Genomic DNA, 18,828 nt, shown 5'->3' with positions numbered 1-18,828 from the left:
CTGCTCCCATAAAGATTACAACCAAGAAAAACCCTCTGAGGAAGTTCTGCCGTGTTCAGTGGGGTCGCTGTGAGTCGGAAATCGAGTTAATGGCATCCAGCAGTGGTTACAAGTCAGGCTGCTAACCTCATGGTCAGCAGTTCGAAACTACCAGCAGTTCCGCAGGAGAAAGATGAGGCGTTCTGCTCTCGTAAAGATTTACAGCCTCGGAAACCCTATGCTGGGTCACTCTGAGTCGGAATCGACTCCATGGCCCACAGCCATCACAACCACCAATAGCAATAACAGTAGAGTGATTTCTGTGTGTTTGTGTGTGTGTGTGTGTACTCACATGCGTGCGCTGATCTAAACTTAAAACAAACTGCAGTGTGTCCAGTCTGCATTGTAAATTGTCTCTCCTCTGTTTTGTTTGGGATAATAAAGTAACCATCTCAGCCTATCCTGAGAGCGGCCAGTAGTCTTAAATTGTCAAGGATCTTTTTTTCTCTTCTCCATTTATCAAACTGTTATTGTGCACTGTACCTACTATGTGCTATTTGAGACAAGGTCACAGCATGGTTTGTTGGAGTGATGAGCACAGGAATGTGGCTTGGCAAAAAGTTCAAAACTTTTTTTAAAAGTTGAGAGGGATTCCAAACTTTAAATCCACACCCAGACTGTCTAGACCTCCACAGAACACTGCTATCAAGCTTATGTAGCGATTCGATGACTGGTGTGGCACTGTGGGTTCATACACTGGACTGCAAGGTTGGCAGTTCAAGCTCAACAGCTGCTCCTTGGAAACCCTACACAGGGTCTCTAGGAGTCAGAACAAACTCAATCGCACTTAACAACAACAACAACAACAAATGTTTTCTAATATTTAAAATGAACTGTAATAATTGAGTTAAGGTTGTTGTTGTTAAGTGCCGTTGATTCAGTTCCCATTCAGAGTAACCCTGCATAGGGTTTCCAAGGAGCAACTGGGGAGTTGGAACCACCAACCTTATATTATAGTCAAGCCCATCTTGGGATCCAGTGCTTATCCTATAGTGCTATACAGTATCCCAGAGTTAAGGTTGGTAGTGGTTATGTGCCATGGAGTTGGTTCTGACTCATAGTGACCTTGCACAGGGTTTCCGAGGCTGTAAATCTTTACAGGAACAGAAAGCCTCGTATTTCCCCTGCAGAACAGCTGGTAGTTTCAAACTGCTGACCTTGTAGTTAGCAGACCGACTCATAACCAATACACTACCAGAGCTCCTTAGAGTTAAGGTTAATGAACAACATTTTATACTGGGAATCATTGCAGATTATCTATTCCTGAATTTGCACAAATGAAGTTTGTTTTCCCAGTTACTCTCTCAGCAAATTCACTATGTTTTGTTTCTTCTTCCTCCTGACTTCTTATGGTGACTGCAGATGTGACTCCTAATCCAAACAATCATGCATAGTTTAGGCTTTAAGGAAGGGACATGGTCAGATGGACTCTTTGGGTTCTTGATTACACATAGAAACAACATGCCAAGATTCGGAACAGTAGAAGTCAATATAACACATGGGTTTGATGTAAATGGAGTCCCTGGGTAGTAAAAATGATTAGCGTGCTCGGCTGCTAACCCAAAAGTTAGAGACTCAATTCAACCCAGAGGCACCTCAGAAGAAAAGCCTGGCAGTGTCCTGAAAAAAAAGTAGTCATTGAAAACCCTATGAAGCAACGTTCTGCTAGGATACCCATGAGGTCACCATGAGTCCGAATCCATTCCACGGCCATTTTTATTTTGTTGTTTGTTTAGATGGTCACAGGAGAGACGCTAGAGAAATTAGATACATACCACATTTCTGAGTTCCAATCCCTGCTAATCCAATCCTCACATTGAAAATGGGGAAATGAGGGCTAACAGCATAGTTCAGTGGTGAGGTAGAAATTGAACCTCGAAAATGGTTACTCAATTTTGACATTGTCCACTTATTTCTTTACACTGTTTAGCTTGTCAAAAGACACAGTTCCAAGTGTTGTCTTCGTTGACATCACCTCTTCTTTACTGAGTGGTGTTGAGAAATCCATGAAGAGTTTTCACTCACCAACCTCGTTTTTACAAATGACATCTCTGCCTTTGGTCACACAGATCTTGCTGGGTCAGAAATACAACCATTCTGTTGACTGGTGGTCCTTTGGTGTTCTCCTGTATGAAATGCTCATTGGTCAGTCACCTTTCCATGGACAAGATGAAGAAGAGCTCTTCCACTCCATCCGAATGGACAATCCCTTCTACCCACGATGGCTTGAGAAGGAAGCCAAAGACATTTTAGTGAAGGTAAGAAGTCAAATCCTGAATGCTTTCAGAAGACCAGTATTAAGTTTTCTTAATGGCTAGATTCTGATTTATAGATGACAAACTATTGTTACATCTAATAGAATCTAATTGTCTTTGTTTTAATTGAGGTATCATTATGATGAACACTAGCTATCCACATGATTATGAGATGAACCATCATGTGCATAATTTATAAAAGAAATATCCAAGAACCAGTTCCATGATTCTTGGGTTCCCTCACTTTGAAATGTAACTGGTACATTGAACAAATACATTATGTGGCTTAAAACTAGCTGTTTGTTTCTAATTAAAAAAAAAAAAAAAGTCTTGGCCTTCAACTTCATTCAGACTCATGGTGATTTCATTGTTACAGGGTAGAACTGCTTCATAGGACTTTCTTGAATATAATATTAACAGAAGTAGATTGCCAGTTAGGATTTTCATCCACAGTACCACAGGATGGGTTTGAACTGTCATCCCTTAGGTTAGTGTAATGGATTATAAACCATTTGCAATATCTAGGGCACTATGAGGCTTTCTGGAGTCCTGGTGTGGCACTGTGGGCTACTGTGTCATACTGCAAAGTCATTTGAACTGCAAGGTCAGTGGTTCAAGCTCACCAGCTACTCCTTGGAACTCCTGTACAGGGTTGCTATATGTGGGAATCTACTCGATGGCACTTCAAAACAACAACATGAGGCTTTCTGCTCCCATAAAGATTTACAGCCTCGGAAACCCTGTACAGGGTGGGTCACTATGAGTTGGAACCAATTTTACGGCACATAACAACAGCAACATGTAAAAAATAAACAAAAAAAATACTGTTGACCTACTCATAGTGACTGTCTAGAACAGAGTACAATCTTAACTATTCTAAGACTGTGAATCTTCACAGGAACAGAAATAGTCATCTTTCTTCCACAGAGTGGCCAATGGGTTTGAATGTGCCAACCTTGTGGTTAGTAGCTCAGCGCTTAAACCAAGGCTCTTTAGAGACCTATGTTGTTGTTAAGTGCATCGAGTCAGTTCCATCTCATAGTGACCCTGTATAGGGTTTCTAAGAGAGGCTGGTGGATTTCAACTGCCAACCTTGAGGTTACCAGTCCAGTACTTGTCCTACAATGCCAGTCTCTATAAAATGTATTCAATAGAGTTCATGTTTCCCTACCCCTGGTTGAAAATGTGGGTAGAATCCACGACTTCTGCTCACTCCTAAGTAAAAGCCAAACCTATTATCTCATATCTCAATCTCAAATGAGAAACAAAAACTGGCCAGTCTGAGATATTAATAATCACAGAAATTTTTTGTTAAATGTAAGACTTTTTCCACCCCCTACCTTTGGCCACAGTGCATAGCTAGCAGCTAGTCAACGTTGGAGAAAATAGTATGGTCATATCGTGGTCAGCTGTCTCCTTACTAGGTAGCTTGGTGGTGCAGATTGGCAGTTTAAACCCACCAGCTGTTCCGTAGGAGAAAGATGAGGCAGTCAGCTTCCATAAATATTTACAGCCGCAGAAGCCCTATGGAACAGTTTTACCTTGTCTGATAGGATCTCTTTGAGTCAGTGCATTGGTGATTTTCCTTATCTCTTCCTCCGTAAGTATGAAGCTTCTATTCCAGACCCTACTAGGTTACAAACAAGGAAAGGATGTGGAGGAAGGAGGAGAGAGAACCATTCTTCCATGTTTCACGGCTGACTGGCTGTGTGCTCCATGAGCCTGACAGATGATTAAAGCTGAATCTTCTGTGAGACACTTACATGGGTTCTTTAAAGATGCCCATCACTGAGGACATCTTTACGTGAAACTCTTGAACTATAGATGGGTCAATCCATTCCTTACCTGTATCTTTGCTCTACCCAAACTCTAGTCAGCCCTGCTGCATCCTGCTGAAACCTTGTGTCATCTGTCTACCCAAGTGATCTTCTTAGACAGGATTTAAAAAGAGTACTGACCAACTCCCTCTCCCCACATGACTACCTCTTGTTCCAAGGGAATACAGATGCACCCTGCACCCTCAAAATCAAACAGTGCAGGTTGTTGCCATGACAGCAGTCCTCAGCAACGTTCACCGCTAATGCAGGGGTCAGACTCCTTTCCATGTTACCCCAAGAATCAGCACACAGTGGTACAGATATAAACTGTGGCACAGACATAAACTGGGCTTTGAGAATCACTAGCTATAAGCCACGAGTTCCTAGGGCAAACCAATGCAGAGAGATAAGTATGTGAGAGTGTTTGTTAAAGATCTGGGCTATAGGCAGAGTTCCAATTTACCTCTTTCAGGAAGTGCATGAGTAATGTTGTTTTGTTGGGTGCCATGGAGTCAATTTCAATTCATAGCTACCCCATGTGACTGAATACAACAGTCCCATGGGGTTTTCTTGGTGTGGCATTGCGGGTTAATGCCCTGGACTGCAAGGTCAGTTTGAACTGTAAGGTTGGCAGTTCAAGCTCACCAGCTGCTCCTCAGAAACCGTATACAGAGTCGCTATGAGTTGGAACTAACTTAATGACATTCAACAACTGCAACAATCTTTATAGAAAGCAAAGGCCAGGTTTCCTGTGGAGCCCCTGGGTAGATTCAAACCACCTGTATTTTAATTAGCAGCCAAGTATTTGACCATTGCACCACCAGAATTAATCACACAAAACAACAGGCTAATTATATATCATAGTTATTATTATTAGAAAGCAGCTACATTTACTTAGCTATCCCAGAAAATATTTGGATCAAGGAAATCTATCAAATCAATCGAGACACTAGCAAATCTAGAAGAAATGGACCAAGAATACAGAGATTTTAGGAGGGGAAAAAAAACAAAACATTGTCTGGATTTCTTGAATTTCATATTTCAGCTGGCTAGAAAAATCACTTAGGGAAATGTTATTTAGCTTTGCTCTTACTATATATGTTGGAGCTCTGGTAGCGTAATGGTTACGACTCGGGCTGCGAACCTTAAGGTCAGCAGTTCGAAACTACCAGCTGCTCCGCGGGAGAAAGATGAGGCTTTCTATTCCCGTAAAGATTTACATCGTCGGAAACCCTGTTCAGGGTCGCTATGGGTCGGAACCGACTTGACGGCACTTAACAACAACTTACTATATATAGAAACCCTTGGCATAGTGGTTACGGTGTGCAGCTGTTAGCTAAAAGGTGAATGGTTTGAACCCACCAAGTGCTCCATGAGAGAAAGATGTGGCAGTTGGCTTCTGTGAAGATTTACAGCCTTGAAAACCCGAAGGGGCAATTCTATTCTGCCCTAGAGGGTCACTAAGTCAGAATTAACTGGACAGCAGTGGCTTTTCTTACTGCATTGAGAGTGGGACTGGATTCAGATCAGCTATTTTGATAGTGTGAGCTATCAATGGCTTTTTAATCTAGACTTTGTTGTTGTTAAGTGCTGTTGAGTTGGTTCTAACTTATAATGACCCTTATAGGGTTCCCGAGGAGCAGATGAAGGATTTGAACCATAATCCAGTGCTTATACTACAGCTCCACACCAGGACAAGATACATAGACCAAGGTTAATGGAATTGAGTATTTTTTAAAAGGCCTTGAACCCATTCATTCAAGTTCAGATCCCTTGCTGAAAGATTACATTTCCATCCCAGATACACTGAATCAGAATCTACATCATAACAAGATCCCAGTTGACTTAAAAATGCTTTAAATCCTGTTACGCTTTCACTTTCGGAATGTGATCCCAAGCAATAAACTTAGAAAACTCCCTTAATAACCAGTTAAACTCCCTTTTAATGGCTGAACAAAACAAATATAAAATGAAAGCTAATTGCAAAATTAACCAATTTTTAATCAATGATCATGAGAAAAATAAGTTAGTGGAATTTTAATACACTCAATCTTCCTTTACAAAAAGGCAAGTTGTAACTATTACAATTGCTTCTTTTTTCTTTCTTTTTTTGTTTTTCTTTTACATTACCCTCTCTCAAGGACTTTAGTTGAGGGCTACCCACTAGAGAAAAGAAAAGAGGCAAAGGGTCAGTGTGTACCGTCAGATGGGTTCAGGTATGTTCAAACGCAGGTGCTGCCTCCAGGTGAGTCACAGAAGTGAGGCCTGGAGCTACTGTTGCAATTGATCTTCACCTGGCTTCTCCTATAGCAGAACTATAACCTTAAGACTCACTGGGTCAAACCTAGCTTTGCCTCAGATTTCCAAGGCTGTAAGTCTTTACAGAAGCAGACTGCCACATCTTTCTCCCACGGAGCAGCTGGTAGGTTCAAACCATTCACCTTTTGACTAACAGCTGCACACCGTAACCACTATGCCAAGGATTTCTATATAGAGTAAGAATCCAGAGCAACTTTGGGCAAGGACTGAAAATAAAGGAGTGGCTGAGACCACGTGGAGCTACTCAGAGGTGTTGTTGTTGTTGTTAAGTGATGGGGAGTCGGGTCAGACCCACAGCGATCCAGCATAGGGTTTCCAAGGAGCAGGTGGTGAGCTTGAACTGCCAAACTTGAGGTTCAAACTGGCACAACAGTCCAGCACATTAACCTGTAGCATTACACCATGGAAAGAAGCTGGGATCGATGATTTCAAAGGAGAGAAAAAGTCATTGAATAGACAAGAATTAATTACTTCCAGTGAAGGAGAAAGATGAGAAGTCGTGTGCATGGAAATCCTACTCAGCAATAAAAAGAATGAGCACAAAACCACGCACGTGGGTCTCGTGGGCATTCCACTGAGTGACAAATAGCAATCTCAACAAGTCACATACTATGAGTCCATGTAAATACCATTATAGTAATGATGGAACCCCTGGATGACACAAACAGTTAAGCACTCAACTACTAGCCAAATGGTTGTCAGTTCAAACCATTCATACGTGCTTTGGAAGACAGGCTTGGTGATCAGTTTGGTGACAGCCTCAAAATCCCTATAGGGCAATTCTACACTGTACACACGAGATCTCCATAAGTTGAAACTGACTTAAGGAAAATAACATAGCAATGACAACATTATAGAGATGGAAAACAGATTAGTGGTTGCTAGCTTGAACCAAAAGGTGTACGGTTCAAACTCACCAGCTGCTCCTTAGAAACCCTATACAGGGTCTCTATGAGTCAGAACCAACTTGACAGCACTTAACAACAACAACAACAACAACAACGAGTAGCTATAAAAGGAGAGGACACAAGGAAGACTTCGGTGATCTCTGATTTTGGTGGTGGTTATATGAATCTATTCATGTGGTAAAATGGCATAGAACTATACACCCACATTGTATTAATGTCCATTTCTTGGTTTTGACATTGTACTCTATGTAAATTGTAAGAATTGGGGGATATTGGATGAGCAGTATTTGGGATCTCTCTGTACTATCTTTGCAGCTTCCTGTTATTACTTGTATTTCAAAATGAAAAGTTGAATAAACTAAATCAAAGACTAAATGCCATGCAACAGCAACACCAACAAAAGTATTCTGCAGGCTTTCCGTGGCAAGAGAAAGACTTCTGGCACAATATTTTTCTATAGACCAGAAAACAAGACAATTGAGGGGGAATAAAGAAAGGCGTCCAAATGATACCTACAATGGAAAAAATGACAGATTGATGCCCTGTTGAAAATGAAATCATCCTGTTAGAAACTAAAGACAGAATGTGCACTGCATAGCAATCAAAGCTCTTGACCAGCAGAGTCAGGAAAATGAGGGCCTCACTCAACACCATGGAACACTTACAAGATGTACCACTCTCGACAGTCCTGGCAACTATTCACTCTCTTTCCTTAGGCTCCTGAAACGACTTGCTACACCTCCTCCCAGTCTCCCATTCCAAGGCTTTGACCCATAACTCTCCTCATTCCAGTTATTGTTCCTCCTCACCCAAATTTTTAAAATCTGGGTCTATTCCAATTTCACTTTGTTGACCACGACTGAACGAGGTTGAACTGGTTCAGAGTCGTGCAAAAAGGTGAAAAGAAAGAACTTTGGTGAAAAGAAAGAACTCTCCTTTCCACATAGAAGAGTTTGGGCTTATTACTTCTGACCAGTTAGTAAAAAAGGAAAAAACAAACAAATCCATGTGCTTTCTTCATGGAGATGGTAGTTCTTTCATGAATTCTAGAGATTGGGCTGATAAACATTAGAGTCCGCTGTGCATCTTGCTGGCTATAAGACTGCTAGTTTCATCTCTGCTCTTTGTTTTGTAACTTTGAGTCAACATCTCCCTGTCTTGGAGCCCCTCCTGTCTCTGGAAATCAAAGGTAATATTCTTTCTCAGAAACTCTTTCAAAGGAAGTTTATAGTGTGACATGATCCCCAGAAGTAACAGGTCCTGTGTGAGGTCTGGACAAAGCAGCATCTAGTGACTTCCATTCTAGTAGGGTCAGTACCACATTCTGTTCCTGGAGCTGTGATGAGATGAGGCATGGATGCATGTAACAAAGTGGACACTTGTGCATCAGGGGAGCCTGTGACCCACCAAGAATTCCAGCTAGGACATGGTTGTCCAATCACTGCTCCCAAATAAACTCCCATTTCTTTCTCATTTAGTCACCCAGGATAACCTGTCCATTTGTTTGGAAAGTGATGGAAAACTAATAATCTACAACAGAAATACCTCTTCTTTTTATAGAAAGATGTATCTGGGGAGGGGAGAGAGAGGGATAGAAGAGTCCAGGTATAGCCTGTCACCAGTGACAGGTGCTAAACACTTGTGGCAGTACTCAGCAGCCTGCAAGGGCTTTCTTGCCCAGACAGTCAAATAAATTTAAACAAACTCCCACTGCATCCTGGCCATTTATATAAGAGGTGTGCTATTTCCTATCAATGTAAACGACCCTTCTGACAGCCTTTATGGACAAAAGCAAGCCTTTATTCATGAACATTTATTTCCTCTGAGCAACATTTCTGCCTTGAAACTGAGCCTTCTGAGAGGTTGGCCCTCACCCTCAGGACCTCTAAGTGAGTGGATTTGCTGCAGGGCACCAAGATGAGAGCTAACTCTTTTGTGTAAAACTAAAAAGCATATTGAAACTAGAAAGTAGAGTTCAATATTATCATCCTATTATGAATTTTAGTTTCTAAGTGTATTTTTTCAATTTCACAGACTGAGGAGACTTGTCATAATTTCAAGATGTCGAAAAAATGAAATAGAAACTTTAGCACTGTGTACACTTGGCCCAAGGCAGTTATTTCTTTATTCTCTGTAGCTTTTGTTATAACATTAGCTAGGATTTGGCTTTAGGACTCCTGGTGTGGCACTGTAGGTTCAGCACTGGGCTATGAACCACAAGTTCAGCGGTTCAAACCCACCAGCTGCTTCTTGGAAACCCTGTACAGGGTTGCTATGAGTAGGAACCGATTTGATAATACATAACAACAACAATAATCTTCTCATTAAATTGTACTTAAGAAAAGAAAATCAACCCCTTATCATTTCAAGGGAAAAATATAAAGGTCAAGACTTCTTAAAACTCATTCCAGTTTTCTACCTGTTGACTCATACTGGTTTTTTTTTAGTCTATAGAAAAAAACCCTGTACTGTAAACTTGATGACTCTTCTTTCTGAAGCCAGTACTACTATCTGTATGCTGAAAACAACAAGCTAACCTATGAGGATGCTGCCAATACAGAAAGTGGAAAGACAGCTTACTCAACATTTATTGGACATCTACTTTGTGCCTGACACTGTGTTAGGTGGCATAAGAAATACAAACATAATTGGTTTCCATCTGCCAGAGCTTACAGTCTAGAAAAATCACAGACTTGTAGAAACATACAGTGTGCTCTTTTCTTCAATGGAGGGCAGATGTTATATGGAACACAGAGGAGAGACTAATACCAGTGTGGGTAGGAGGCTGCTTATAATTTAGACTCTATCATTTCCTGGATTTGTGGCCTTGAGCAAATTACTTCTTAACTGCTTTGAGCCTCAGTTTCTTCAGTTGAGAATGGAGATGGCAATCCCTGTATGCATGTTTCCTGACTCTCTAAGAACATTTGTTGGAAAGAATGATGTCATGAATCATATTGACCATGAGTTGGACTTTAAGAGAAGGGAAGGCTCATATGTGTTGAGGTAATCAGAGGTAACTTAACAAAGAAGACGGGATGTAAGGGGCAAGATTTACAAATGAGGACAAGAAAGGTATGGACTATGGGGAGGGGAATCTCCTTGCAAGATGGGCATGTCATAAGATAGGAAGTGCACGTGATGTATTCATGAGTAGACACATCTGGAATTACAGAAGAGAGAATTACTTGGGGGACCAAAGGATGTGGTGTCAGCATCAGACTACAGGGAGTCCTGAATGCCATCCTAGGGACTTAGGACATTAGAACTTCAGGGGCCTTGGAGATCGCCTCGTCTAAAGCTTCATTTTACAGATAAGGATATTGAGACTCAGGAAACTTACGCAAGGCCATGTGGGTAGTAAGATTCTTAGGTGACCGTCTAGTGTTATTTCCATGCTGCACTAGTATTCTAGCCTGGTGCTTTGGAAGCCCACATTTCCCTAGAGAGTCCTCATGCCCACCCCTTGGTAAGTGGTGAGAGAGGAAGTTAGTCTGATAGGACCATGCTAACCTACCAGTTTGGTGTAGACTAGGTGATGGCATGAACTTTTTCACTTGGAATTTTAAAAGACCTTCTCCAGTATAAAAAGAGAAAAAAATTCTCTATTTTCAAAATATCACTCCATAGCATGCTATTTGGTTTTTGCTTTTTTGGTAGAGTGGAACCTTTGAAGATTTAAAAATAGTAAGATAAGTTAAGGAGTGTTTGTGAACAATTAGATTGGCTATTAGTGTAAGAGTTAACGAAGCAAAAAGTTGGAGACAGCTTAAAGGTCTGTCAGTGGAAGAATGAATACATTTCTATTTTCTCCTTTATTATTTTCTTTTCATTGTTGCTTTCTTATTTGCTTATTCAGTTTAGTTTTCTTGTGTTTGGTGTTGGGAGGTGGTTCCCCCTCTTTCCCATCCAACAGGAGACAGCAACTGTGCCCATACAGCCCAGATGCATTAAAAAGATGGAGACAACCTTAATGCCCATCAACAGAATGGTTTTAAAAAGTTTGGTACATATACACAATAATAGAATACTATGTGACGTTTAAGAATGAAGATGAATCTACAAAACACCTCACAACCTGGATGAACCTGGAGGACATTATGCTGGATGAAATTAGTCAACCACAAAAGGCCAAATGTTGTATGAAACCAATGATGTAAAAAACCAAGAAAAGGTTTTTGTGCAAAAAGACATGTTCTTTGATGGTTTTCAGAAGTGGGAAGGGGATAAAAAATAATTCATTAGCTAGAGGTTAGACACTCAGTAATTCATTAGCTAGAGAGTGTTAACTCAGGTGTCAGGGAGGGCATTTTACCAGGGTGAGTCAAAAAATTATTCCCACTCTGACTGTACAATTTATTTTAATCAACTTTTAGAAAAGACAAATCATTTTTTACATAATCTCCTTGCTTTTCAGTACACTTTGTCATCTGTCAATAAGCTTTTATATTCCCTTATTAAAAAATATTTTAGGCTGAGCTGCGAACCACAAGCCATGAATGCACCACTGTCTTCATTTTGTCATCAGAGTTGAATCTTTGCCCTCAAAGGGCTGCTTTCAGGGGATCAAACACGTGAAAGTGTGATGGAGCAAGATCGGGACTATAGGGAGGATGCTTTAGCACCTCAAAACAAAAGTTTTTCAGAGTGTCAACAGTGTGGGCAGAGGTCTGTGGACGTGCACTGTCATGCAAGATCACGGTACCCTTAGATAGCAGTCTTCTGTGTTTAATCTGAATGTTAGGCTTCAACTCCTCAGTAAGCATCTCACTCTAATGAGCACTATTGATTGTTAAACCTTTTTCCTGATAGCTGTTCCAAAACTGTCCCTTGAGATTCTCAGAAAATTGTAACTATGAATTTTGCAGCTGATAGTTGACTTTTCAACTTTTTCTTGGTCAGTTTCCTGAGAGTAAATGGCAGAGTACGGAATGGAAACATGCTCAGTCGCCAACCAAGAAAAAGTTCAAAAGTTCAACCACTACAAATACACCTGTGAATGTGGTGGAGTCTACAGAGGGCAATATGAGGAAAACTTCTTAGATATCATCAAACATCTTAAGACAATGAGTTGCTGGACCTGGTCATTTGGTATAACATAATCCAGACATACAATGTTGTACATTGTAGTTTGGTAAGTAGTGCCTGGGGTCTTAAGAGCTCATGAGCGGTTATCTAAGGTACAACTACTGGTCTCTCCATGTGCAGAAAAAGGAAGCATGATGAAGATTGAAGATGTTTGGAATCAACTAGTTAGGTGGATCAATGGAACACACAGACATCAACCTCCACAGCTCTGAGGACAGAAGAACTAGATGGTATCTAGTTACCGCTACCCACTGCGCTGAAAGGGATCACATCATAAGGTTCTGGACAGAGTGGGAGAAAATGTGAAACAGAACTCAAAATTATTTAAAAAAAAAAAAAAAAAAGACCACGCTTACTGGTGAGAAAAAAATGGAGGAATCTGCGACTATGGCCCTTGGCCACCCTTCAGGTCTGGACCAGACTCACCTTCATGACCCAATTTTCAGCCAAGCAGTAAATAGGTATTCTTTACAGGGGATAACAAGACTAGTCAGGTATGCTTACCACAGAATGGTTAATCATTCAAGATCAAAAGGGCAACATTTACCTAAGGACAAGTTGAGAGGGGATAGGAAGGTGGGTGGAAAGGAAATAGGAACCACAGGGAGGAAGTTGGATAACTGTTCTTGAGTCTGGGAATTGTTATCATTGAGATGAAACAAAGTGTATGATTTGTTGAATGTAAAACTCAATTCACAATAAAAAGCTTAAAAAAAAAAAAAAAAAAAAAAAAGGGATAGCTGCAATTTAGATGCAAATGAAAGTCAATTCTTTGCTAGAATCGTTGGAACACTGCATTTCATGTTTTCTGTTCTTAAGATTCACAACCTCCTTATAAACACCTTATAACTAGTGGTTACTTTATAAATAAACATCTAGCTGTCGTAAGAATAATGGATCACTACTCCAGACACCCAGGAGACCTGCTAGTTTTCTAGGCTTAATGTTTAGACTTGCCTGATCCTTAATGCCCTTGACATGTTTTAAGTTTGAAGAATTTCAAAGTTTCCTTTCTGTCTTTACAACTGTTCATTTTGACCTCATGAGGGAGATTAACAGAAGGGATAGTGCAAAGAGGATATATATATATATATTACAGCTCAGAGATGATAAAATGTGGCCTTTGAATTAAATATGATTTATCAAGCAGATTGGCAGGAGTCAAGCGTGATCCTTGATATTCAAACTTGCAAAATCCAAAGCTGACTACCTGAAACTATATTATATCCAAAGCAAGTTTTTCCTTCCAGCTAGAGTTCTGGACAACCGTCATCCTAAAAAGGCAACTCTTGCTTTATAGGCAATCAATCAAACAAAAAAATTGTTCACTTACTCTGTGTTGTTGGGTTTTGCAGACTAGATATGGTACACAAATATATGTGGGGGCAGGTGTGGTATATGTGTGTATGTCTGTGTCATTTCATTTAATCTGCAGAACAGCCTGTGAGTCTCACTTCATAGCTAGGAAACTGTGACTCAGAGCATTCTGTAACTTGCCAGACATGACATAACTAATATTGCTAAAGCTATGATTTCAAACCAGGTCTGTGTAACTCAACAGAGATCTGCCTTCTGGGGCAAAGAGCCTGGGCTCAGGAATATCCAGAGAGGCATTTTCAGGGGAGAGTGTTGTGCCCAACTTGACTCTAGTCCAATGCTCCTAAAAGTAAGTAGAAAAATAAGACTAGAGAAGCAAGTGATCAAAGGCTCCCAGCTTGAGACCATGAAGTCCGAAACTTTTTGGCCAAATGCAAGTGGCGCACACACTAAGAATAAGATATCCACCTAGTGCTCATTGACTAGTCCTTTGAGAAGTCAAATGCTCCCTTTCTGTTTCTTTTCAGCTCTTTGTGAGAGAACCTGAAAAGAGGTTGGGAGTGAGGGGAGACATCCGCCAGCATCCTTTGTTTCGAGAGATTAACTGGGAAGAGCTTGAAAGAAAGGAGATTGAACCACCTTTCAAACCTAAAGTGGTAAGACTCATGTGTGCGGAACATTTCTTTTCAGCCGTTCATCATTTATTCATTGACTGCCTAGCTGCCCTAGTAACAGCAAGGCAATTCCTCATCCTGCCCCAAGCCCTCCTCCAGGGTTCTGGCACAGGCCAGGACCTGTTTTTGAAAGAATGTGCTTTAACCACAAAACAAACTAGTTGTTAACACAACTCCAACTCATGGTGAACTGTGTTCCATAGGGTTTTCAAAATTAGATCTCCATGTTTTTCTCCTGAGGCGCTTCTAGGTGGATTTGAACCTCAACCTTTTGGCTAATAGCCAAGCATGTTAAACATTTTCAGCACATAGAGACTCCTGTTTAACCATAACGCTGGCTGTTTGGCTGGCAAGGGGCCTGGGGAGATGTTATACTTATTAGCAAAATTTGACCTCTTTGTCAATATGTACCTGAACAGAGAATGGATAGCTAAATCTACATGCCTTGAGCTGAATACATGTGTATGCACAGTAACTGTCATGTTCCTATAATACATGCATACTTAGTGGTCACACACTGCAAGACCCAAAATTGTACAAAAATCTTGTATCCTATTTCAAGAATTTGGGAGTCATTATTTTTTCCCATCATATTTATTAAAGTTGATCTAAGGTTTGCAATTTGTTTCACACAGTTACACTTCTTGGTGACAATTCTTAGGTGTTCTTGAAAAGAAAGAAATAGTTTAAAAGAAAAAAAGAAACAAACTAATGGTAAGGAAAAGACAGATATCTAAATTCCCATGTGACCCTGCAGTTACTAGCAAGACGCTCTGGTAGCACAATAGGTTAAGCATTAGGCTGCTAACTAGACGGTTGTTAGTTGGAACCAACTAGCCACTCCATAAGAGAACAGTGAGGTCATCTGCTTCCAGGAAGATGTGCACTGTCTGAAGCCCTGTGGAGCTGCTCTACTCTGCCCTACAGGCTTGCTGTGAGTCAGAATTGGCTTGACAGAGTGGGTTACACTCACCTACAGGTGGAAAGATAGCACCACCAGGGTCATTCATACACAGGACAAGTCTCCATAAAGTGACAAGATAAGTGAAGCAAAATTTAAAGGAACCCTGGTGGCACAAACAGGTTACTAACCAAAGGTTAGCAATTTGCCCCTGGTGTATCACTATAGGATAAGCACTGGACTACTAACTACAAGATCGGCAGTTCAAACCTACCAGTCACTCCTCAGAAATCCTATGCAGGGTTGCTATGAGCCAGAACCAAATTCCACACCACTTACCAAGTGGTTCCCTGGGGGAAGGCCTGGCGATGTGACACCATATAGATTATAATCAAGAGAAACCTGTGGAGCATTTCTGCTGTCACATGGGGCTGCTGTGAGTGGAAACTGACTCAACAGCACCCAACAGTAACAAATGGTGTGAAAATAAATTTCCATTAAGAGTAAAGCACAGTTGGTGGATTTTGCCAGTGTTTCCTCTCTCTAGAGATTGCTTAGGAATAAGGTAGTAATCAACTAAGTGAAGTTAAGTGTCATCAAGTCAGTTCCAACTCATAGCCACAGTGTATAGGGTTTCTGAGGAGTAGCTGGTGTGTTAGAACTGCTGACCTTGCGGTTCACAGTCTGGTGCTGATCCTACAGCGCCATACCAGAATCAACTAGGTGGACATGAACAATCTCAGTCATGTCTATGTAGAGCACGCCACAAGCTCATGGGCTTCCCAGCAGAGTGTTCATCCTAGAAAATAGCTGCTGTGAGCTTCGTTCCTAGTATTAGCATGATCACTGTCAATTTTCATCCCAAAGCTCTGGGTATTCCTACAGACTAGTGCTCATTGTTTGTAACAGTACCCTGTCTCATAACACAAAATAATCATTGGTTTATGACCAAATGAGTTTTCACCTCACTGTCGCTAATCAGGACAATTCATATCTCACCTTCCATTTCAGAGGAAAATTGACTTGCTATTTTCCACTTAAGAATCAGAACTTTCATTTAAGCTTACCTTGTAGGACAAGTTCTGATTCCACTAGTAAGAAGGAATTTCCCTGAGTAGGTATTTGAAGGTAGAGGTCAATACCATTAGACTCAACAGTCCATAGGCCCTATGTGAGCAGGAAGGTCCTGACGCTTAATTATGTTCAGTAGTTGGAATGGGTTATTTAGAGAATGATTGTTCTTAGTTATAGAAAACTTTGTTATATGCCATTTTACCCATATTTATGCATAGGTGTTTGCTTTTGTTTGTTTGTTTGTTTACCATGGGGACCAATGAGTCATTTGGTCTGAAGAGAGCTTGCCCCAGTCTGTGCCATCTATGAAAGACAGTCCAATATCTTACAATAAAATTAAAATTAATATGGGTGGGGGAGCTAATGGTAGTAAAGGATGCTGATTTAAAAAAAAAAAAAAGAATAGGCAATCTGCAAAATTGCTCCTCTCTTCCATTCTTCCCTTTGCCTCCCTCTAACCCTCTCTGGCCCTCAGTCCCAAGTAAACTAAGAGACCAGGGGTCAAATCTGCCTCACCATTTTTTCAAAGATTACCAGTCCTATGTCACATAATGTTAGGATGGTCATTGTTGTTATTGTAAGTGCCATTGAGTCGGTTCTGACCCGTAGCAACCTGTATAGGGTTTCTGAGGAGAAGTTGGTGAGCTTCAACCTCCAATCTTGTAGTTCAAACTGACTTTGCAGTAGAGTGCATTAACCCACAGTACCACACCAGGACTCCAGGATGGTCAGTAGAGGCAATAAATCGTATTTGAACCTGTATCAATGGAAGTCTGTTATGTGAGTTGATTGTACTATTGATAAAATAGAGAGGGACATTGGTGATTCCATAGTAGAATTCTCTTCAGGAGACCAAGGTTCGAGTCCCTGGTCTCAAATGTACCTCACATGTAGCCACCACTTGTCTGTCAGTGAATCTTGTGTGTTGCTATGATGCTAAACAGAAAGTTCCAGTGGGACTTCCAGACAAGGAAGAAAGGCTTCTGATCCACATCCAAATATCAGCCCATGAAAACCTTATGGATCACAGCAGTACATTCCTATTGTGTGGGGTCCAACTCAAAGGCAGATAACAATAGTATCATTGATCAAATCTTGGTATCAGACAGACAAGAAAAAGCTGCACATGACAGTCTATGGGTGTCACTTTGGGTTAGTTTATCTGCAGACACCAGCACTGTCATACAGAGATTATAGCCTAGGTAACAAAAATTAAGGTAACAAATTTAGTGACTGACTTTCTTCCCTTTTGTTCCCCCCTTAAATTTTGACCAAGAAATCACCATATGACTGCAGCAATTTCGACAAAGAGTTCCTGAATGAGAAACCCCGGCTGTCGTGTGCTGACAGAGCGCTCATCAACAGTATGGACCAAAACATGTTCAGAAACTTTTCTTTCATCAACCCAAGGATGGAGAGGCTGATATCCTGAATCCCCATTCTCCAGAGACACAGAGGAACTTGCTGTTTCTCTATGAACTGCTTCAAGCGACACTTCTTGAGTTCCTATTTCAACTTGGAAAGGAAAAACACTCATCAATAAAGGTTGAGACCTTTTAGCTCCTCCCGTGACTTTTTATCTGTAGCAGAAACTAATGAATTCCTTTGGTTTATCCCCTGTCATCTTTGCTAGAAACTCTTGAAGTTGGCTGTGGTATTCAAATGTGGCACTTCAGACCCCATCCCATGATAATTTACTTGAAAGACAACTCTCCCTACTGTGAAAGATTCGAACACTTAGAACTTCTCTAAATCCCTGGTCCATGTGCTGATCGTTGGAAGATTTGTTGAAGCCAGGTGCAAACTGAGTGCATACTTCTCAAGACTCAAACAGCGTGTTCCCCGTGTGATAGTGGCTTTCATTCCACCTTAGTCAAGTAATCACTAACCCATCCTGTACATATCTGTGGGCGTATGTAAATGGTGGAAAGAAATAGGGAAGCCCTGAATAGTCACAAAATGTTCATTGGAATTCTTCACAATAAACATAGCTTACACCTAAGATTTATAAATCCACTCATTTTGATTAATCAGGAGCTTCACAAGAAAGAGAAAAATGGTAAGTGAGAAGAACTCTCCTGTCGCTGATAGTGGAGGTTTAATAGCACAATTGCTCTGGTTATCTTGTCAACATGGAAATTAAATTTAGAGTCCACCAAATATAGTAGCATTTTACTCCCACCATCAAACCTCTCCATCTATCCATTCTCCGTTTTCTAGTGTCAATAGTAGTCATAGTCACCTATTACCATCCTCACATTACAACAAGAAAAGAAATGAAGTGGATAATACTTCACAGAAAAAAGAAAAGCAATCCCTTATTAAACCGTCACTGATGTTTCAATGACTCGTGAGTCTCTCTGTAGGCATCATTCAGAAAAAAGGTCTGTGCACGTCACTTGCAGTAGTCAATCTCATTGAATTAGAATTCTAGGT

General features: G+C 40.8%; 1 protein-coding gene across 3 annotated transcripts in view; it reads left to right on the top strand.

The window, feature by feature from the left end:
- The window catches only part of PRKCQ (protein kinase C, theta), a 115,194-nt gene extending 97,151 nt beyond the window's left edge, over positions 1 to 18,043 (top strand). For 2 of the 3 annotated variants that reach the window (XM_006862743.1, XM_006862741.1), the window contains 3 exons: positions 2,109 to 2,297; positions 14,271 to 14,399; positions 17,669 to 18,043. In XM_006862743.1, coding sequence (XP_006862805.1) covers positions 2,109 to 2,297; positions 14,271 to 14,399; positions 17,669 to 17,824 — 474 coding nt within the window. In that variant the 3' untranslated portion in view covers positions 17,825 to 18,043. The remainder of the gene's footprint in view (positions 1 to 2,108; positions 2,298 to 14,270; positions 14,400 to 17,668) is intronic. The other variant, XM_006862742.1, reaches the window with a different exon arrangement.
- Positions 18,044 to 18,828: the final 785 nt, after the last annotated feature.

Source organism: Chrysochloris asiatica, unplaced genomic scaffold (assembly GCF_000296735.1).
Source record: "Chrysochloris asiatica unplaced genomic scaffold, ChrAsi1.0 scaffold00050, whole genome shotgun sequence".
Classification (NCBI taxonomy): Eukaryota; Metazoa; Chordata; class Mammalia; order Afrosoricida; family Chrysochloridae; genus Chrysochloris; species Chrysochloris asiatica.
Note: the sequence above shows the minus strand (reverse complement) of the source record. Positions and strands in the feature narration are given on the sequence as shown.